The sequence below is a fragment of the Tamandua tetradactyla genome, chromosome 15, assembly GCF_023851605.1.
Source record: "Tamandua tetradactyla isolate mTamTet1 chromosome 15, mTamTet1.pri, whole genome shotgun sequence".
NCBI classification, from domain to species: domain Eukaryota; kingdom Metazoa; phylum Chordata; class Mammalia; order Pilosa; family Myrmecophagidae; genus Tamandua; species Tamandua tetradactyla.
In genome coordinates this window covers 26,925,618-26,948,895 of record NC_135341.1, presented here as the reverse complement: position 1 = coordinate 26,948,895, position 23,278 = coordinate 26,925,618, and the positions used below count along the sequence as shown (strand labels likewise).

The following is a 23,278-nucleotide window of genomic DNA, read 5'->3' as shown; positions in this document are numbered from 1 at the left end:
TAAATAAAAGGAGGGACAAAGGATAAAATAAATTGAGTAGCTGGAAATATTAGTGGTCAAGGAGAGGAAGGAGTACGAGTTGTGGCGTGTATGAGGTTTTTTTTTCTTTTTATTTCTTTTTCTAGAATGATGCAAATGTTCTAAAAAATGATTATGGTGGTGAATACACAACTATGTGATGATATTTTGAGCCATTGATTGTACCCCATGTTTGGAATGAATGTACCCCATGTTTGGAATGAATGTGTGTGAAGATTTATCAATAAAAATATTTTAAGAGAAAAAAAGGAAATTATATGTTCCTATATTAACAGAAATGTTTTGGGATTATTTTAGGTGAGCTGGAGAAGTTGAGAAAGGAATGGAATGTATTGGAAACCGAATGCCATTCTCTAAGAAAGGAAAATGTTTTGCTTTCATCTGAACTACAGCGGCAAGAAAAAGAATTGCACAAGTATGCAAGAACTTTCTTTGTTAGCTTCAAAATATTTCTTTATCTTAAATTTTCATCTAAATTAAATTTAATTTTGATAATTAAATATATCTTTGGAGTGTAATGTTCAGCCACACTCAGTTTGGGTATTTAATAGGTTAGCCATGCTAAATGAATAATTCAGCGTTTTTTTGCTGCCACCATCACCCTACATGTCCTTTCCTTTTGGTGTAGTCAGGGAGTTACAGATTCTTTAAATGTGTACCCACCGCCCACCCACCCAACCCCCAGAAAAGCTAAACAAACAGTAAAAATCTATAATTAGTAATTGAAATTGCCCCATAAACTATTAAATGATAATAAATTTGAAATGGAAGTTTTTCTTTCTTACAAGTGATTCCTTCTGTTAGTAAGGGGGTTCAGGAGGTGGTTATAATAAAGAATTTGTTCTAATAAAAGATAGAAATTCAGCTTCTAATTTTCAAACTGGCTTTTATGAAAAAGAAGAATATATAGGATCAATAATTCTCTAAAATCAAGTAAATCTGTCTAATATCCAGTACCTTACAAAGGCAAGCCAATGAATTCAATAGATTTATTCCAGCAAATTTTGTAGCGTCCTGTTTTCCCACCAGCATTTGTTACACAGTTTAAAATTAATTTCTTTCTTCAAATTTTGATCCATTTCCTGTTTTCATTTTTTAAAACGTTTGTGTTGTGATTCAGAGTATGACAGTAATACACGCTTTTATTCTTGATGCCATTCTTAATTACTCCAAGCTCTCCATCCCACCCCTATTTCATAGACACCAAAAACTTCTCTCTTGTCAGCCTTGTGTTTACACTTCTGGAGAACATTAAGACTAGTAGAAACTTAGTTATCAAGGTCACTTCCCATAGAAAGCAAGCTTTCGGGAAAAATAATAAAACCGAGAACTAGATATATCAAAAAATACTAAGCTTCATTATTTGTTTATAAAAACAATTACGTTCGTTACTTATAAGATTTTACAAAGGTTACATGAACTAAGATAACTTTCCAGAAATTTACTGCCTCCATATGAGTCCCTGGGCCAGATGTCCTGAAACCTCCAGAACATCAACTAGCTCCATCTGCCTACCCTATCTTATTGACAGCCCCTTCCAGCATGAAAAATTTAGAATGGCCATATCCCAAATACCCCTAAAGAGTGGGATAGAAAGATCAAAGGTGATGGTGGAATTATACAGAGAAGGTAGGGTTAGTAAACAAATATGATTGCTGAATCATTAAATTGATCATTTCTTTTGGTCTCCAGTATCTTAGAGCAGCTAGAAGTAAAAACCTAGAATTGTGGAATTGTAACCCGTACCAAACTCTTAAATCTGTTCTACAATTAATTGTTGCGCTATGCTTTGAAATTTATTGCTTTTTTGTATATATATATGTATATATGTTATTTTCACAAAAAAGTTGATTGCGATGATAAAAAAAATTTATCCCTTAAAAATAAATTATGTCCATTATACATTTGAAAAAAAATCAAGGACTACCTAAAATAGCAGGATGTGCTGATTTATTCTCTAAGAACCATCTTTAAAACCATGTGTTCTCAATGTAAATATCTATAAAGCACTTTTATTTTCTCTTCCAATGTAATAACTTTGGCTTAGTCGTCTCATACATTTTGCTTGTATTAATTTTGAAATATTTAGAGAGAACAATACAGAGTGTAAAACAGATGTTTGTTTAGAACATGTAAAAGTTTTATAAAAGCAATTGCAGAATATGAATAGGGCAAAATAAAGGCAAAAATACAACTATATGTAACTATATATATATATATAATTATTATATATAACTATATAAATTGCATAGAGGAACCAACTAATCATCTGTGTGATGGCAATGGCACATTAAGGAAAACTGTTTAGTATGAAGTGTGTGTAAGATGATGCTACAAATACCCAAGTTCTTTCCATTTGCATTATATTAGAATCTTAGTGAATCCATTTAGAATTCTAAACAAGCAAAAAATACTGATGTTAGATTACCAGTTTTTATCGTCTTAAAATTATTCTTATTTAGAATTATAGATATTTTAAAGGTTCTAACTTGATCCTGTATTTTTTTACGTGATTAATTGGTGTCTGATATATTGTTAAATGCTGGTTTTTAATTCAAATTTTCTTCAAGTATTGAAAAGAAGGCCTACAAATTCCTTGTGAGTTCAAGCATATGGTTCAAAAATATAGGCTCCAGAAAGCTGAATATATTAGAGCATGGTCAAACCATCTGCCTAAACTTACATTGTTTGAGACAGGTTAATTCTGTTTCTTAAACATTTCTGGTTTAGAAATTCTCAAAATGTATTTGTCAGCCTTTCCAGCATTTAAGTAGTATTTATGAGATAGTCTTCTTTTACAGGGGTTTATATGCCATTTATAGTTCCTAGCTGTATTGCATGGCAACATCATCCCTGCCCCTAAGAATCTGCCTAGCATTCTGGTAGAATGAAACTTATACTCTGTGGGAACACAGTTACACTGAATCTGATTCTTATGGGCCCATCCTGAGGGATATTAAACTGTCACCTCGGAAACTTTTTCCTCCTTTAGCTATTTCTGTTGTAGGAAGGAGCCAGATTCTCTAACACAGCTACAGAATACAGGTCTTTTATTCTCTGTTGTCTGTGATACAGAACAAGGAATTGAACAAAGAATTTCTATTCATATATATCAAGCTATTTTCCTAGTATGTAAATCAATATCAAGTTATAAAGCTAATCATAGAATATCAAGTTATAAAGCTAATCATAGAAAACAGCCTGAGAAATTTTTAAGTTTAACCCTGACTTCACAGTGAAGGATACTAAGACTCTCCTTGTGTTATTTGTGTCTGTACAACATGGTGCCTGCAATAGATCTAAGAACCCAGGAAATGCTTACTCAAAGAATGAAAATGTACCAATTGAGACTGATTTGCTCAACATCCCACAAGTAAATACCAGCAAACATGGAATCCAAGAATCAGCCTCCTGATTCTTTGTCCTGTTCTTTTCTCCCCCTTTGCTATGTGGTCTCATTTGAGCAGGATTACCTTTCTTGAATTGGCAGTGGCTCCTAAGCTTTAAGTTTCTGTCTTCCACCCTGTCTAGCAGTTACTTAAACTTATAGGAAAATAATCGCAGTACATGCATTCTTTTCCTATAGAAGACCTACACTAAATCTTTTTATGATATAATTAACATAATGGGATACAATATATAATTAATCACCTCATTTCTATTTTTAAAATATCAACCATGTAAATATTTGATAGGACACAAATTGTTGGGTTTTTTTTTGATAGGACTCAGTTTTAAACTGTCATCTTTTTAGTATTTTAATGCTTTTAATTTGTTGAAAATATCTCATTCTTTCTACACATCTCTTTCCTCTGATATCCACACCATCCCTTCTAGTAAAACCTATAAGAAACTGGGCTTCTTGCTGTGTCAAATTTTTACTTGTTAAAAACTATCAGTATTTATTAAATGATTTTTTGTTGCAGTTCTCAGAAGCAAAGTTTAGAGCTTACCAGTGATCTCAGCATCCTTCAGATGACTAGAAAAGAGCTTGAGAATCAAGTGGGATCCTTGAAAGAACAACATCTACGGGATTCTGCTGATTTAAAAACTCTTCTCAGTAAGGCTGAAAACCAAGCAAAGGATGTACAGAAAGAGGTAAAGCGAAAAGACATTATGAGCCCAATTATGGTTGGACTTAAAGCAAAGAGCAAGTCAGATATCCATGCAAGTTAGAAATAAAAGGCAGCAGGCACTTTACCTGTCACAAAGTTGTTACTTGGAACATCCCTCCTTGGCAATGTCTAGCTGTATATTATGTTGCTTTATACAAAATTCATTGGTAGAGTTTAGTCTCAAAAATATAAATACCCAAAATTATGTTGTTAATTTTTACCTACTCGTTAGTTGGCATTTATGAGAAGCCGTTTATAAACCAGAACAGTTCATTCATTATTCATCTTTTTGGAATACTTTTGAAAGGCAAACTGGGACAACACTAAAATGCTGACCAAACCCTTCAGGTGAAACTGGCATGGAAAGTTACTTAAAATTCGTTTCATAACCAGCCAGCCAAACACATGTTCTATGAGTTTTTTTTTCTGTCTTTCTTTCCCTTCCCACTTTTGCCCTTCTTCACAAATATGCATGTTCAGTTTTGATGTCATGTTGCTTAAAACCTTTGACTTGGGTGACTTTAAAAAAAAATCATGTAGACAACAGTGGGGATTAGTTTTGGCATGGAAATATCACCAACCTCTTAGCAAGCAGCACGGGTACCTTTCACTTCCCAAAGTCTTGAAATTGATATCGCCACAGTAAGAACTGCATTCAGTCCTGCCAGCCTCATTCCACTCTCTGCCTTGACTCCTGGCCAGCTTGGGATGGAAGAGGCTCATGCAGCTTGATCCATTGGTCAGATACCACCTAGTTATAGAGTCTACTGATTCATTGCAAATTTGGAGGAAGTTGAAGACAACTCTTTGTCCTTCATAATGAATTTTCCTAAAATTGCTTTTAGACGTTCTATTTAATTGATGCAGTTTCTATTTGCACTTTCCTTTCCTTATAGTATCCTGAAATTGGAAATTATTGTTCTGTCTTTATGTTTGTTCCTAAAGGGGGGAAAAACTGTAACATTTTTAATTTACATGTGGACATATTGATTTTGTAAAATGTTTTGTTTTTATCTTCTTGCTAAGGATATATGTTGTGGAAGAAATCTCATTTTATTTGATTGGAACACAAATTTTGTGCCAAATATCCTCGTATTTAATACTGTAAGCACTTTGTGTCCTTCCAGTCCATATGCCATAAGTCTTTCAAAATCTGGGAAGAATGCTGTGGTTGGAAGATAATTCTGTTATATGTTACTATTGAATGCCTTAGCCATTTTGTCACATTATTTATTTGCCTGTTTTCAGTCACTGAGCAATCGATATGAAATGCTTTAACTGTTTCCACAAATGGCAGTGGCATGTTGTCACAACGTCTAATTGTTGATAGTCCTTGGATTGCATTAAATGCAGCAAATTTAAAAATATGTCTGATCTTGTCAGTATGTTTCTTTTCTATTTTCTTGTTCATTGTTTTCCATTGTGAAATAATGTGTAGTCATCACGCTCTTTTGTAATGTGAAATTGCTTGTCTTTCTGTTTGTCCTGATGTCAACCTATTGGATACTAGTCTGTAACTAAAATGGTCTTTAATGAGGTTCTTCTCTCTGTGTAATCCACTGCAAATGAATTACTTTTTATTAACATACATATATATATATTCCTTTTCAACATTTTCCCGTTTTCCTTTCTCATAGACCCATGCTTGATGTGCACGGTATCATGATTATATATCTTTAGCACTCTAACAGGCTAAAATATTACAAGCTAAGCAAGCTCATATATAACTATTTTTATGAAGAAAATGACAGGTGGTCATTCTTCTTCATCCTGTGGTATTTCCCTCTTAATCAGGATTGAGCTCATTCCTCATTTCAGAGTCAGAAAGAATGAAAATGTTATCCAAGCTAGGTGTGAAACTAAGACTGCCTTTGTTCTACTAATTAGATTTATTTTTGCATGGGCAGGCACTGGGAATCGAGCCCGGGTCCTCTGGCATGGCAGGCAAGCATTCCTGCCTGCTGAGCCACCATGGCCCACCCTGTTCTACTAATTAGATTTTATATATGTGGTAGCTTTTATTTGAACATTTAACAAAGAAAAGATACATAAGAAAATTTTAATCCTCAGTATTAAGAGAAAAATAATACTGCATCATCTTTACATTTGACTCTAGAAAACATCTATATATTTTAATTTAAGAATTAATAAAATATTGAACACACAAGTCCCCCCTGCAAAAACTGTCTCAGAAGAATTGTCTGGCTTCACCATCTTGCCCTGGGCCCAGAGTCTGTCCAACCCCATTCTCACACTAGAGAATCCTCCTGATTGATTTACCTTCCTGTGGTTCTGCTTCACAACTCCTGCAATAGAAAAATGATTAAGTGCTTTAGTGTAAAGGGCAAGCTGAATATAAGAATGGTGGAAAAGGAAAGTAAGGGAAAATTTTGGTCAACAAAATACTTTTCACCTTTTTTTCACTTATTCTTTTTAATCACTATTAAGAATCTTATCATTAGGATTGATTATATTCTAATGTACAGGGGCTAGTTAGCCTAGGTAGACTGAATTTGCTTTGGCTGTCTGCTAACCTGCTGCCTTCTGGAAGGAAGTCCTCAGAACTCCATATCTACTGAAAAAAGCTGTCATAAAGCCCATGAATCTTACTTTTTAGTTTGTTCTCTGGTATGCTTTCCAGACTTGTTCTGAGAACATTGTTAGGTTACAGGGAGTTTCTTTCGTATTTCATATTTTACCTCCCTCTCTGTACCAGTATCTTTTTTCCTGCTTTCTGGTGACCCCTATGCTGATCCTAAGCCCCCTCCACCAATATCCTCCATTTAATGTTTTCATACATTCACATTTTTCTTAATATTTATCTTTAAAGTGCATAATGATGAGCTCCCAATTAACCACTCCAAAATATTTGCATTTTTTAAGGTACCATTATAACGGTGTTCTTTATTGAAAAATTTATACAATATAGATAGAAAGGGACTGAAGGCTTTCCAGCCTCATGGGCTATATGTAGGGGAAAGGAGGAACTTTTCTGGTATGCCACATCCATGGTATAGTTACTTTATACTCGGTTCTTGTCTTTCTATCTTCTTTCTAAAATCTTCAGAGATGTCAGAGTGAAGTAACGGAGGTCACAAAGGCACAGACAGCAACAGAACAGTTTCTGCTCTTTGAGTAGTAGCCCAGCTTGCATGTAAGAGGCAATATCTAGAAGTTGAACCTTGCTAGAATCCAGCCTCCTGGGGCCATTTAAAGGGCAAATGGCACTATGTGACCCTATGTCACATTTGCCTTACCTATGTGGAAGGGATAGCTTGTCCCTCTGAAAGTTCAATTACTGTATATATAATTACTGTATAAAATATATACAGTGAACTGTTTTCCAGAGCAGGAATAGCAAGTTTCATTATAGAAAAATTTCTATCAGAAACAAATTTTTTTTGAATTATTTTCAACTGATGCTTAGAAGTTTTGAAGTGGACAGATAAAATGACTCAGTCATAGTGGTAGGTGCTTTAGATGCATTTCTCTGTTTCATTTGCTTGGAAGATTCACTTTTCCAGAATACTTTAATTAAATTAAAATTTAATTAATTAAAATTTAATTAATGCTCAATGAATAAAGGGAGGCATACTTGGAGTTAATACTTTAGACTTCAAGTCTAAAATAATTTGGCCAATATTATTTATCAGAATATAAACTCAGGCTTCCTAACCTTACCATTTAATTAGGCCAGGGAGTTTTTCTTCATCTGCTTTCCTTTGCTTGGTTTGACATTTTCCTTTTCTCCTATAACTCAGTGGAAAAAGTGACCCTGTATGTTAGGAACAGATGACAAAATGGTGACTTCTGTTATTTTTCTTTTTAACTCCAAAACCAGAAGTTTGTTTCCTAGTATCAAATCAACACTAAAGACTTCTTATTATGAGTGTAAACTTCTTAAAACAAAAAAGTTGAACTTTGGTGTTGCAGATGACTAAATAGGATCTGGTATATAAGCCTATCTAGAACCATAACTTCACACCCATTTTAAGTTGAGTCTGCACACTGTTTTCTCTTTGCCTTTAGTATGAAAAGACACAGACTGTTCTCTCAGAACTGAAGTTGAAGTTTGAAATGACTGAGCAGGAAAAACAGTCAATCACAGATGAGCTCAAACAATGTAAAGACAACCTGAAGCTGCTCCAAGAGAAAGGCAACAATGTAAGTCTTTGCAAATTTTGGTTAAGAAATAGGGGAGATCTCTAAAATTTCTTTTCAGAGAATTTTAGTACTGATTTGGAAAACTAATGACCTGTGTCCAAATGAACTAAGCTTTTCATGATATAGTTCTATGATGGAATCACTATGCTGTCAAATTTTTGAATAAGAATTTGCCCCTTTACTCTATATCCCTGGAAGAGCCTAAGGACTACCTGGAGGAAGAAACTTCTTTGCAAGAAATCAATTTACTTAAGAACCATCAGCTTTTTCCAGAATGAGTCTGAAGTTCTGTCACTAAGAAATCATCTGCTTGTTGTTTCTTGCCTTTTAGGAATGAATTGGTGCATTGCCAGGGACCTTCCTATAAGAGTATAGTACATTTCGACTCTTTAGCATTTGACTCTGTCAAAAAATAGACAATTCTATTTTTCATTTTATATCAATGTCCTCACTAAGGCACATTCCTAAAAAAGCTTAGTAAGTTTATGACCTCCTATAAACATTAGAAAATAATTCCGTAGGATTTTATGAGTGTGCGTTAATATGTAAAATTGGGACATTTTGGTATAAATTGAATTTTAACAAAATGTTTTTCATTTACTAGAAAGGCAGATGGTCTTTAAAAAGGTGTTATACTAAATAAATGTTGTGTTGTATGTTTTGGTGGTCATTGCCTTCGTAGGCCCTAACTGATGGATGTTCATTGTGGTTGGTTGTGCTCTGACTTATTTGAAGCCTCTGTCACAGCTTGGACACTGCAGTGGATGTGAGCCACATGCTTCCTATTGAGGAAAGCACTCTGCTTAACTTGCAGCACAAGTGAAAAAAGAATGATGTTGCATGGCCATCCAGTTAAACACAGTTGCACACAAAATGTTCATGAGTTGTGTTCAACTGTCCGTCGCTAAAGAAAGTCTTTGGTTTTAGACAAGGCTTGTGGCTTAGGTAAATGCCTTTTAGAACTTGATGAATTGGGTCTGGAGGCTTTATACTAAACGAAAGTGGGTTACATTTATTTTTGCAAATATAGATTACAAAACTTCTGAAATCACATCACAGTGGTTTTGTTACTTCTCTTTTTCATGTTAATTCACATCCCTCTGATTATAGAATTTTAGTACATTTCCTACTAAATTAATCTATGAAGATATCTAGTATAATCAGAACAGAGTCCCTGTACTATTAGAACCTTTTAAAAAGTAACCTTGCCATTATTATGTATAATTCTAAAAAGAATTCACCTTTGAGAAATTTCCCTTTTTGCGTATAATTTTTGGCTATTAGACACATTGTAAAGTGTTATTCTGTAATAACAATCATCATAGTAATTCCCTTCCTATTTTAAAAATTAATTATATTTCAGTAAGATAGTTGAAAGCCCTTAGACTCAGCTGCCTGTCTTTATACAGGAAGTGTTTATCAAATATTGTGTTGGATCTCTTGCCTGATTAAGGAAGCACACCAGGCATTTATTTGTAAGCTTGGAAGTAGTACCGTTTCATAAGCAAAGGAGTTTTTTTTAAAGTCTTTGATCAAGGGGTAAAATAAGTCCTAGCCTTTTCCCAGTGAGTACATTGTCAAATAATGGATTCTGGGGTGTGGAACTAAAATAATGTACTGTGAAGCAGAGCATCAGTTGGTGAAGTCTTTGTCATTGCTCTGTCTTAACATGTTACATTTTATTAGGGTATTAGGGATGCCCATACTGTCCATTGACTTCAACTGTTCCTTTAAAACTGGTAGTTTGCCAACGTATATACCACAGTCCATCATTCTGGATTGTGTTAGATGTCTTTAAAATGTTTGAATCAGTGCAAAACCTGAGTTTTATTACCTCAGTCTTCCTCTCCCTCCCACCCCCCGGGGGTCTAAATCATCTTATTTGATTTTTTTAATAGCACAAAATGATTTTAATATCCCTTCCCTTCTTTAGCCTTCCATATTACAACCCGTCCCAGCCATATTCATCGGCCTATTCCTGGCTTTCCTGTTTTGGTGTTTCGGTCCATTGTGGTAGAGAAAGGTACAAGCACTACTGTTGAGTCCTTGTCTGTTTGTCCCCGTCACCTGTTTGTGCCATATTTGTAATATAGTGCATGGCAAAACCACACAGGTATTTTGTTACCTGAAGCAAACCCTTCATTTAGTATGCCATGTATTGTGTCATACCAATGAACTGAGCAATCAACTAATCACATAACATTTTGTCTTGTTTCCTTTGTAGTAATGCTAACCATGAGTTTAATCTAACCAGTTAATATGCTTTCTTTAACTGAGTCTTGTCCCTGGAATAAACTATGAATTATTGCTATCTTAATACCCTGTTCCCAGTTATATGTTTAATCAGAATTGAATGAGAAATGAAGAGTTTGCCTCTTTTAAGTTTTCAGCCAGCTTTCTTCTCCCTCCTCCCTTCTACCCTTCCATAGTGTAGAGTTTATTTGTTTCCACTCTTTGCCTGTTTATACCTGAGCTATGAAAATGAAAAAGAATGAAATTGGCATAATGGATCATTGGCTCATAATCTTAACTACATAAGTGTGTACTTACTTATGAGAGTATAAACCTATATCATATTTTCCTTAGTCTTGATCTGCAATATCGCAATATTTCTTTAAAAACCAACTTTCTCAGTAAGACCCTTAGAACACAAATGAAAATAAAGTTTTCATCCAAGGCAAGTTAACAGGGTACAGTGCATCCATACTTTCCTCTACCTGACATGCATGTTACTACAGTATATAAAATGAACACAGGGCAAGGTCTTTACCAGAACCATCAGACAGGCACAGTCCCTTAATAGTACTTTCTCATCTTGAACCCCATCTGTTTTACCTTTTGTGGTTTCAAATTAGAGGATCAAAGCCTTGGTCATTTTCTTTCTATCACCTTTACCCACCAGCCCCTCATATAAACCTGTACTAACATGTGAGTCTGGTTTTTATCAAGAAATAAACATTTTAGGCAAAAGACGTATTGCAGGCGTCTTTGTACATCAGTTATGTTGAGTATTATAGACACAGGTATAAATAATGAAGCTGAGCCCAGAGAGTTTCTTAGAAGTCACTACTAGGTTTCAACTGTAACAAAGTTGAAAACTGCCAAACACTTACCTGCATAGTGGTCCTCTTACAGGGTTCCTGCTCTTATGGCTCTCCTCACACCTATGCGCCCCCATCACCATTTTTTTTCTCTTGAAGATTTATTCTTATCAATGCAAGGATTAAGAGTTTTCTAATGTTCTGTTGAGTATTCAGGACTCTCCGGAACCAAGGGATTAATAGGTATGAAAAGAGGGAAGAATGTGATATTGACTCTTGGTTTCTTTCCACACAGAAACCCTGGCCCTGGATGCCCATGTTGGCCACCCTGGTTGCAGTGACAGCCATCGTGCTGTATGTGCCAGGTCTGGCTAGAGCTTCTCCATGAGAGCGTTTCTTGAGTCCGTACACCGTCCTCCCTCTAGAAGCTGGCATCACACTCATGCTGGGGACAAACAGAACCATTTTCTTCCTTTTTACCTCTTAAAACAGCAAAACTTCAAGAATACACCTGTAGGGTCATTGCTTTAAATTATATAAAATGTATCTGTCTATAAAGAGGATATAAAATTGTGACTTTATTCTACTGTGAGCAATAATTTGCTTGCAATTTTTCATGTATTTTTAAATTAGTATGTTGAAATTCTAAATATTATGGTGGCCTAAAGTAGGCTTCTTGGTACACCAAATTATTTATAACATAAATTTATGGGTATTTTACTCTGAATTCTGATGACCAGATAATTCATTTTTCTGATTCGATAACTACCCAAACCAAACAACCAATACATACATGGGAAGAGAGGCCCTGTGTGCTCAGTGCCTATCAGTTTGAGATATATACACATATATATATATTTTTTACATATTTACGCCATTTTTACTTGTTATAAAACCACTGAGCTATTGGGAACAAGATTTAGAGGCAACTATTTGTGTGGATTTTTTTTTAATGAAAAATACATTTGGAAAATATTCTGTTTTAGTGATAATTTGGAGACTATATCACTCTTGTTCAGCCTTAATGTGACTTGAAGATGTGGAGGAGGACATCAATTTTGAAAAACTTTCCATGAGAGTGTGTATTTTCTTGAGCAAACTGAAGTATTTCTGGGAGCAAAAACATAGTAATTACATAATTTCAGTGCAGTGAACCAAACTGTTGAGTCAATTGGAATGTAATTTATTAAACCTCATGTATTTAAAGAGATATTTTCTTTAAAAGCCAAGTTACTTTCTTATATACAGCATTTTTAGGAAGCATGTTTTTTTTTTCTGTCATCTTTTCCTCCAAGCATGTTTAATTGAAGAAAGAATTAATATCTCTTTCAATAAGCTTAATTTGGTTATGATGTTATGGAGATAATTCATGTTCAAGGTGAGCTGTTGTTAACTATCAACAGATTTCCAAGTTGGGTATGCAAATGGTTATTTTCTTTTTATTGTTGATAATTGGGAAATTCTGTTAATGAGAAGCGCTGTATCCAAGATTAAACAGTGTTCCATGCACAATGAAGCACCTAAACACTGCTTGTGTTATAAATTTAAAACACGGAAGTAAAAATTTAGCTACGGTTTTGTGTAACACCACAGTTATGTCCATAAAGTTTATTTAAGTCATAGAATATCCTAAAGTATCACATAGTTAAATTTTTCTGTCAATGAAGACATGGAGGGAATGGCAGTGAATTGGCTTGAATGTTCTGTGGCAATCCACAGTTCTAGCAAAATATTGAAATAGGAGTTTAGAATATAATTTGCCTTGTGATGCTTGACAGGCATTATTTATACTTTAAAAGTTATATTTTAAGCCATTTGGGATTTGCTGTTGGGAGGATCACTGGTTTTATGGAGGAATTAATCACAAATGACTTGTAGAAAATACTGTCATATAGTTCATTTCATCATTTTCTGTTGCAGGAAGCCACTCCACCACAGAATGCTAATATGCCAGTGGTACCCAGTACCTCTTGTATATAGGTTATTGCAAATATTGTTCTGAAATGCTTAACTTCAGAATTACATTTTTTAAAGTAAATAATTGTTTTAAATCTATTTTGTAAAGATATAAAGTACAATAGAATTTCTGGAGTACAGATTAAACTATTTGCACTAACACACGTGATGTGCATGATTTAATAAAATAACTTTACTCTCCCAAGTATTTTTGAGTTGGATATCATTGAAATTCTTAGTGCTGATTCCACTATTCTACTACTGTTAATAATCTTTTCTTGAAATGACTCTTTATGCAACACAGCATGCCTTTGGTGTTCCTCAAGGTTTAAGAGAAAACACTGAGCTGTTTCCTGTAAGTTTTATTAGTCTTTTATTTAGCTTAATGCTTAAAATTTTTTCCTCTTGTTGTTAAAATGTGACTCCTTGCCAGACACATCTCTTTAAATTTAAGATCTAGTATCAATATTTACTTTATTCAAATTGATAAATGGGTTTTTGTAGTTACTACCTGTTTTTCTCAAGAATATGAATGTACCTATTCATAAGCAGTACCTCCAGTTTTGTTCAGTTCACTTCCAGGTTAAATAAAACATAGGATTATTCACTGTTAGCAATAGAGTCACTAATAAATTTTAAGCATAGCAGTTAAGAATTCTATGGCCCTATCATGGTACATTTAAGAAGTATTCAAAGATGCTATATGGTTAGAACAGAAAATAAAAAGAATGTAACATTTGAAGCTAAACAGATCGGAAAATGGCATCTTGGCTCTACCTTTTATCAACTATGTTAACCTTGGGCAAATCACTTATCTTTTCTGAGTCTCCATTTCCTCACCTATAAAATGGGGGGAAAAAATTCTATAGTTTTTGTGATATTCTGAAAATTAAAAAGACAATGTATGTGAAATTCCTATACGTGGTAAATACATATTTATGAGACTGTCATACTGGAAAAAATATTACAAATATTAAAGCTTTAGGTGAACCGTGCATCTATTTAAAATGAATTGACTGACTCAACAGTTGAGAATCTGTATGTTTGTGAATGACATATGACTACAACGTAGCAAATCCTAAGAAAATATCAGTGCTGGAGATACCTAGCTATGTTTTTCCCCCTCATAGCTACCTCTTTTGAAAATGGTAAGCTTCTTTTGGTAATGCACCAGTTGCCTACAACCCTTTTGGAATTCCTGTTGTAACTGTTCTCAGAGCCATTTCGGGTCACATGTGAAAACCAGTTACATGGCTGTCGAGTCTGAGGCATTCAGCCAAAACAGTAGTACCCAGCTTGATCTCTCACTTTTATCACCAGACCTGACAATCCCAACCCCCTTCCTACCAATCCTACCCAGTGAATTTTGGCTTTTTCAGTGATTATATATTTCCAAAAAGATGGAAATCTATAAGAGAGAAAAATTGCAAGCAAATCAACAGAATTAAAAACTTTCAGCTTTATTCCAAAAAAAATCCATGTCTGGACATTTATTCTGAGAACATAATTGTTTGCACAAAAATTTAACTACCAGCATACTCACTGCAGCATAGTTTGTAATAGTGACAAACAATATAAACATCCAGCAATGGGAGATTGGTGAAATAAATTAATATTGCTACTCTACAGGTTACTGTGCTTGCAAAGTATGTAGAAAGATATTCATACTATATTAATTAAATTAAGTAATTAAAAGAAACAGTGTAGATTAACTGTGGTTTTATAAAGGAAAAAAATGTGGACATAGAGGATATGTTTATAGCAGGAGGACTTGGAAAGATTTATACTTAGGCTACAGTAGTTATTTGTTTCTGAGTGAGTTTGATTGTAGTTAATTCCTCTCCCCCTTTATAATTTTTGGTTTCTTTTTAGTGGTAAACGTGTTTTTTGTCACTTTTATAAGGCTATTTGGTTTTGCTCTTAATTAAAAAGAAAAACAAAAGTTCTGCAGAATTTCAAATTGGTTACCATATTGAATGAGTATATATATATATTTTTTACATGGGCAGGCACCGGGAATCAAACCCGGGTCCTTTGGCATGGCAGACAAGCATTCTTGCCTGCTGAGCCACCGTGGCCTGCCCTTGAATGAGTATTTAACATACTTAAGTACTTAACATTGAAGGAGCTACTGTTCACTTGCACTTATGAATTCTGATGTGTTCATTTAAAAATCAGTCTTACAACTTTAAACATCCTTTTTTATATGTATACATATGTACATAGGATCATAGTGCTGGAGGGCCTTCTCAATCAGTCTCATGTTTTTGCTTATCAGGGAAAAAGCAGTGTTTGACTTGGGGTCATAATAATAGTTAAAAAGTTGAGAACTAAGTTGTTTATTTTTTTTGTTGGCCACTGCACATTGTATCTCCAGGTTTTGATGGTTTTATATTCATTCACTTAACAAATAATTATTGTCTGTTATGAAGCACAGTTCTAGATGGTGGCAATGCTCAGTCCCTATTTTTTTTAGAGCTTTTGCTCTAGAAGAGATACAGGCAAGGAAACTGGCAACTACAGTACAGTGCAGTCAGTACAGGAAGACAGCCTGTAGAACCATAGAGGAAGGGACCATTTCCTTTCTTCTGCAGCTACCCAACATTCAAGCCAGGGACATCTGGCTGCAGAGTCAAAGGTGAGTCTCACTATTAGAAGGTACAGGATTGTTTTCACTTGAAGTATCTGGCTTTGTAAACCATTAAGATCTGAGGTTGATTTTCTTGGGAAAGTCATTGTGATTAAGAAGTATTTTTAAGGCTTTGTGTACTGTCTTTTTGTCTTGTTAAATGGTTTGAACTGTACCTTACAAGTAACAGGTAACTAGTGAAGGATTTTCTTTTTTAAGCCAGGGAAAAGTGTCTTGGCCATACTGGCTGTTTGTAGAGTCTTATGTTGGTGGGCTGGGATGTAGATTTGATGGAGTCAATAGTAACCCTTCTACATGGAGACAAGGGTTCACTGTGTCTTATTCCATGTGTTTACAGTGCTACCCATTCAGTAGATTAGGCAACAGTATATTTCTTATTAAAGACTTAGCATGTTTCATCCCAGATCTTTTGATATATGCTTTTTACCCTGTCAGGCAAGCACACTGAGATAAAGCCATTTAAAAATATAGAAACACTGAGATAAAGTCTAAAGGGATGGGGAAGAAAGGAGAAGGTAGAGGAACTTCTGCTGGTTATGCTCCCACTGTCCACAGCTGGTGTTCACTTCCTTTTCTCATCTTGACTTCTGCGGCTGGCCAGAGTTCATCTAGGTAACAGACTTCATTTAGCAGAGATCCAAATTTCTACTGTATGAAATTATACTCTAGGTTTTGTCGTGGTTTTTTTTTTTAATTAAAAAAAATTAACAAAACATTTAGAAATCATTCCATTCTACATGTATAATCAGTAATTCTTAATATCATCACATAGTTGCATATTCATTATTTCTTAGTTCATTTGCATCGATTTAGAAAAAGAAATAAAAAGACAACAGAATAAGAATTAAAACGATAATAGAGAGAAAAAAAAAAACCTATACCTCACATGCAGCTTCATTCAATGTTTTAACATAATTGCATTACAATTAGGTAGTATTGTGCTGTCCATTTCTGAGTTTTTATATCCAGTCCTGTTGCACATTCTGTATCCCTTCAGCTCCAATTACCCCTTCTCTTTTTTTTTTTTTATTAATTAACGGAAAAAAAGAAATTAACCTAACATTTAGAAATCATACCATTCTACATATGCAATCAGTAATTCTTAACATCATCACATAGATGCATGATCATCATTTCTTAGTACATTTGCATCAGTTTAGAAGAACTAGCAACACAACAGAAAAAGATATAGAATGTTAATATAGAGAAAAGAAATAAAAGTAATAATAATAGTAAAAAAAAAAAAACCTATAGCTCAGATGCAGCTTCATTCAGTGTTTTCACATGATTACTTTACAATTAGGTATTATTGTGCTGTCCATTTTTGAGTTTTTGTATCTAGTCCTGTTGCACAGTCTGTATCCCTTCAGCTACAATTACCCATTATCTTACCCTGTTTCTAACTCCTGCTGGACTCTGTTACCAATGACATATTCCAAGTTTATTCTCGAATGTCCGTTCACATCAGTGGGACCGTACAGTATTTGTCCTTTAGTTTTTGGCTGGACTCACTCAGCATAATGTTCTCTAGGTCCATCCATGTTATTACATGCTTCATAAGTTTATCCTGTCTTAAAGCTGCATAATATTCCATCATATGTATATACCACAGTTTGTTTAGCCATTCTTCTGTTGATGGACATTTTGGCTGTTTCCATCTCTTTGCAATTGTAAATAACGCTGCTATAAACATTGGTATGCAAATGTCCGTTTCTGTCTTTGCCCTTAAGTCCTTTGAGTATATTCCCAGCAATGGTATTGCTGGGTCATATGGCAATTCTATATTCAGCTTTTTGAGGAACTGCCAAACTGCCTTCCACAGTGATTGCACCATTTGACATTCCCACCAACAGTGGATAAGTGTGCCTCTTTCTCCGCATCCTCTCCAGCACTTGTCATTTTCTGTTTTGTTGATAATGGCCATTCTGGTGGGTGTGAGATGTTATCTCATTGTGGTTTTGATTTGCATTTCTCTAATGGCCAGGGACATTGAGCATCTCTTCATGTGCCTCTTGGCCATCCGTATTTCCTCTTCTGGTAGGTGTCTGTTCAAGTCTTTTTCCCATTTTGTAATTGGGTTGGCTGTCTTTTTGTTGTTGAGTTGAACAATCTCTTTATATATTCTGGATACTAGACCTTTATCTGATATGTCATTTCCAAATATTATCTCCCATTGTGTAGGCTGTCTTTCTACTTTCTTGATGAAGTTCTTTGATGCACAAAAGTGTTTAATTTTGAGGAGCTCCCATTTATTTATTTCTTTCTTCAGTGCTCTTGCTTTAGGTTTAAGGTCCATAAAACCGCCTCCAGTTGTAAGATCCATAAGATATCTCCCTACATTTTCCTCTAACTGTTTTATGGTCTTAGGCCTAATGTTTAGATCTTTGATCCATTTTGAGTTAACTTTTGTATAAGGTGTGAGATGCGGGTCTTCTTTCATTCTTTTACATATGGATATCCAGTTCTCTAGGCACCATTTATTGAAGAGACTGTTCTGTCCCAGGTGAGTTGGCTTGACTGCCTTATCAAAGATCAAATGTCCCTAGATGAGAGGGTCTATATCTGAGCACTCTATTCGATTCCATTGGTCGATATATCTATCTTTATGCCAATACCATGCTGTTTTGACCACTGTGGCTTCATAATATGCCTTAAAGTCCGGCAGCGCAAGACCTCCAGCTTCGTTTTTTTTCCTCAAGATGTTTTTAGCAATTCGGGGCACCCTGCCCTTCCAGATAAATTTGCTTATTGGTTTTTCTAATTCTGAAAAATAAGTTGTTGGGATTTTGATTGGTATTGCATTGAATCTGTAGATCAGTTTAGGTAGGATTGACATCTTAATTATATTTAGTCTTCCAATCCATGAACACGGTATGCCCTTCCATCTATTTAGGTCTTCTGTGATTTCTTTTAGCAGTTTTTTGTAGTTTTCTTTATATAGGTTTTTTGTCTCTTTAGTTAAATTTATTCCTAGGTATTTTGTTCTTTTAGTTGCGATTGTAAATGGGATTGGTTTCTTGATTTCCCCCTCAGCTTGTTCATTACTAGTGTATAGAAATGCTACAGATTTTTGAATGTTGATCTTGTAACCTGCTACTTTGCTGTACTCATTTATTAGCTCTAGTAGTTTTGTTGTGGATTTTTCCAGGTTTTCGACGTATAGTATCATATCGTCTGCAAACAGTGATAGTTTTACTTCTTCCTTTCCAATTTTGATGCCTTGTATTTCTTTTTCTTGTCTAATTGCTCTGGCTAGAACCTCCAACACAATGTTGAATAATAGTGGTGATAGTGGACATCCTTGTCTTGTTCCTGATCTTAGGGGGAAAGTTTTCAATTTTTCCCCATTGAGGATGATATTAGCTGTGGGTTTTTCATATATTCCCTCTATCATTTTAAGGAAGTTCCCTTGTATTCCTATCTTTTGAAGTGTTTTCAACAGGAAAGGATGTTGAATCTTGTCGAATGCCTTCTCTGCATCAATTGAGATGATCATGTGATTTTTCTGCTTTGATTTGTTGATGTGGTGTATTACATTGATTTTCTTATATTGAACCATCCTTGCATACCTGGGATGAATCCTACTTGGTCATGATGCATAATTCTTTTAATGTGTTGTTGGATACGATTTGCTAGAATTTTATTGAGGATTTTTGCATCTATATTCATTAGAGAGATTGGTCTGTAGTTTTCTTTTTTTGTAATATCTTTGCCTGGTTTTGGTATGAGGGTGATGTTGGTTTCATAGAATGAATTAGGTAGTTTTCCCTCCACTTCGATTTTTTTGAAGAGTTTGAGGAGAGTTGGTACTAATTCTTTCTGGAATGTTTGATAGAATTCACATGTGAAGCCGTCTGGTCCTGGACTTTTCTTTTTAGGGAGCTTTTGAATGACTAATTCAATCTCTTTACTTGCGATTGGTTTGTTGAGGTCTTCTATTTCTTCTTGAGTCAAAGTTGGTTGTTCATGTCTTTCCAGGAACCCGTCCATTTCATCTAAATTGTTGTATTTATTAGCGTAAAGTTGTTCATAGTATCCTGTTATTACCTGCTTTATTTTTGTGAGGTCAGTAGTTATGTCTCCTCTTCCATTTCTGATCTTATTTATTTGCATCCTCTCTCTTCTTCTTTTTGTCAATCTTGCTAAGGGCCCATCAATCTTATTGATTTTCTCATAGAACCAACTTCTGGTCTTATTGATTTTCTCTATTGTTTTCATGTTTTCAATTTCATTTATTTCTGCTCTAATCTTTGTTATTTCTTTCCTTTTGCTTGCTTTGGGATTAGTTTGCTGTTCTTTCTCCAGTTCTTCCAAGTGGACAGTTAATTCCTGCATTTTTGCCTTTTCTTCTTTTCTGATAAAGGCATTTAGGGCAATAAATTTCCCTCTTAGCACTGCCTTTGCTGCGTCCCATAAGTTTTGATATGTTGTGTTTTCATTTTCATTCGCCTCTAGGTATTTACTAATTTCTCTTGCAATTTCTTCTTTGACCCACTTGTTGTTTAAGAGTGTGTTGTTGAGCCTCCACGTATTTGTGAATTTTCTGGCACTCTGCCTATTATTGATTTCCAACTTCATTCCTTTATGATCCGAGAGAGTGTTGTGTATGATTTCAATCTTTTTAAATTTGTTGAGACTTGCTTTGTGACCCAGCATATGGTCTATCTTTGAGAATGATCCATGAGCACTTGAAAAAAAGGTGTATCCTGCTGTTGTGGGATGTAATGTCCTATAAATGTCTGTTAAGTCTAGCTCCTTTATAGTAATATTCAGATTCTCTATTTCTTTATTGATTCTCTGTCTAGATGTTCTGTCCATTGATGAGAGTGGTGAATTGAAGTCTCCAACTATTATGGTATATGTGTCTATTTCCCTTTTCAGTGTTTGCAGTGTATTCCTCACGTATTTTGGGGCATTCTGGTTCGGTGCGTAAATATTTATGATTGTTATGTCTTCTTGTTTAATTGTTCCTTTTATTAGTAGATAGTGTCCTTCTTTGTCTCTTTTAACTGTTTTACATTTGAAGTCTAATTTGTTGGATATTAGTATAGCCACTCCTGCTCTTTTCTGGCTGTTATTTGCATGAAATATCTTTTCCCAACCTTTCACTTTCAACCTATATTTATCTTTGGGTCTAAGATGTGTTTCCTGTAGACAGGATATAGAAGGATCCTGTTTTTTAATCCATTCTGCCAATCTATGTCTTTTGATTGGGGAATTCAGTACATTAACATTTAGTGTTATTACTGTTTGGATAATATTTTCCTCTGCCATTTTGCCTTTTGTATTATATATATCATATCTGACTTTCCTTCTTTCTACACTCTTCTCCATACCTCTCTCTTCTGTCTTTTCGGTTCTGACTCTAGTGCTCCCTTTAGTATTTCTTGCAGAGCTGGTCTCTTGGTCACAAATTCTCTCAGTGACTTTTTGTCTGAGAATGTTTTAATTTCTCCCTCATTTTTGAAGGACAATTTTGCTGGATATAGGAGTCTTGGTTGGCAGTTTTTTTCTTTTAGTAACTTAAATATATCATCCCACTGTCTTCTAGCTTCCATGGTTTCTGCTGAGAAATCTACACATAGTCTTATTGGGTTTCCCTTGTATGTGATGGATTGCTTCTCTCTCGCTGCTTTCAAGATCCTCTCTTTCTCTTTGACCTCTGACATTCTAACTAATAAGTGTCTTGGGGAACGCCTATTTGGGTCTAATCTCTTTGGGGTGCGCTGCACTTCTTGGATCTGTAATTTTAGATCTTTCATAAGAGTTGGGAAATTTTCAGTGAAAATTTCTTCCATTAGTTTTTCTCCTCCTTTTCCCTTCTCTTCTTCTTCTGGGACACCCACAACACGTATATTTGTGCGGTTCATATTGTCCTTGAGTTCCCTGATACCCTGTTCAAATTTTTCCATTCTTTTCCGGATAGTTTCTGTTTCTTTTTGGAATTCAGATATTCCATCCTCCAAATCACTAATTCTATCTTCTGTCTCTTGAAATCTACCATTGTAGGTATCCATTGTTTTTTCCATCTTTTCTACTTTATCCTTCACTTCCATAAGCTCTGTGATTTGTTTTTTTCAGTTTTTCTATTTCTTCTTTTTGATCAGCCCATGTCTTCTTCATGTCCTCCCTCAATTTATCGATTTCGTTTTTGAAGAGGTTTTCCATTTCTGTTCGTATATTCAGCATTAGTTGTTTCAGCTCCTGTATCTCATTTGAACTATTGGTTCGTTCCTTTAACTGGGCCATATTTTCAATTTTCTGAGCGTGATCCATTATCTTCTGCTGGCGTCTGGGCATTTAGGCAGATTTTCCTGGGTGTTGGACCCCACAGGTTGAAAGATTTTTCTGTGAAATCTCTGGGTTCTGTTTTTCTTATCCTGCCCAGTAGGTGGCGCTCGTGGCACACGTTTGTCTATGGGATCCACCAGTAAAAGTTGCTGTGGGTCCTTTAACTCTGGAAAACTCTCGCCGTAGGGGAGGTTCAGCAGCCAAAGCGTCTTGGAAGAGTGCCAGCCAGCCCAGGGGTCCGAACGCGGGGAGGGTCGCTGGCCGCCGCAGCACGGGAGAGCACCCGACCGAATTTCCTACTCGGCCCGGGGCGCCAAGCGTGGCGGAAGGGCACCAGCTGTCGCAGCCTGGGAGAGTGCACTGTTCCCAGCCGGACTGGGGAGTCACGTGTTTGGAAGGGACCCCCTGGTCACCGTTCTCCGCAGTCTGGGGATTTCCGACCCAACTCTCTCAGTTGGTCCGGGGGGCCTCGCGTGGTGGGGGCGCCAGCCGCAGCAGCCCAAGGGGACCGCCTGCCCAATTCTGCCAGCTGGCCTGGGAAGGAGGAAGGGAGGGACTCCGGCCGCTTGCCGTCCCGCCCAGGAAAGCCCGCGCCCCTCTGTGATCTCACCGGAACTGGTTCTCCCAGACAGTCAGCCGTTCCAGGATGGGGTACGCCGTCCCTATGATCTCCGTCGTGACTCCGGGAGCTGCTCTGTATTGTCTCCACTCCCCCAGTAGCTGTTCTGGAGGAGGAAAGGTGAGGGTGGCAAGGCTGTCGAGGCTGGTGGCGGAGGAGCCGGTGAAGGTGGAAGAGGGCACCGTGGTGGTTGGAGAGCCGCCGGAGCAGGAGGGGGCAGAGGGGAGAGGAGGGCGGGCGGGTTGGCTGCTGCGGGGCGCGGCGGGCCGGCGGACAAAGAGCTCTGATGCTCCTTTTATCCAAGGTATGGACAGATGAGTAAAAAAAATACAGATAAAAATAATAGTGGGGATAGGGAGTAAAATAAGTTGGATAGATGGAAATACTAGTGGTCAGTGAGAGG

At 35.9% G+C, this 23,278-nt stretch overlaps 1 protein-coding gene across 24 annotated transcripts in view; it reads left to right on the top strand.

Moving 5' to 3' along the window:
* The window catches only part of SLMAP (sarcolemma associated protein), a 256,378-nt gene extending 242,855 nt beyond the window's left edge, over positions 1-13,523 (top strand). For 12 of the 24 annotated variants that reach the window (XM_077128904.1, XM_077128899.1, XM_077128900.1 and 9 more), the window contains 5 exons: positions 337-454; positions 3,966-4,137; positions 8,184-8,318; positions 10,252-10,341; positions 11,655-13,523. In XM_077128904.1, coding sequence (XP_076985019.1) covers positions 337-454; positions 3,966-4,137; positions 8,184-8,318; positions 10,252-10,335 — 509 coding nt within the window. In that variant the 3' untranslated portion in view covers positions 10,336-10,341; positions 11,655-13,523. The remainder of the gene's footprint in view (positions 1-336; positions 455-3,965; positions 4,138-8,183; positions 8,319-10,251; positions 10,342-11,654) is intronic. The other 12 variants (XM_077128903.1, XM_077128898.1, XM_077128892.1 and 9 more) reach the window with 1 other exon arrangement.
* The last annotated feature ends 9,755 nt before the right edge of the window (positions 13,524-23,278 follow it).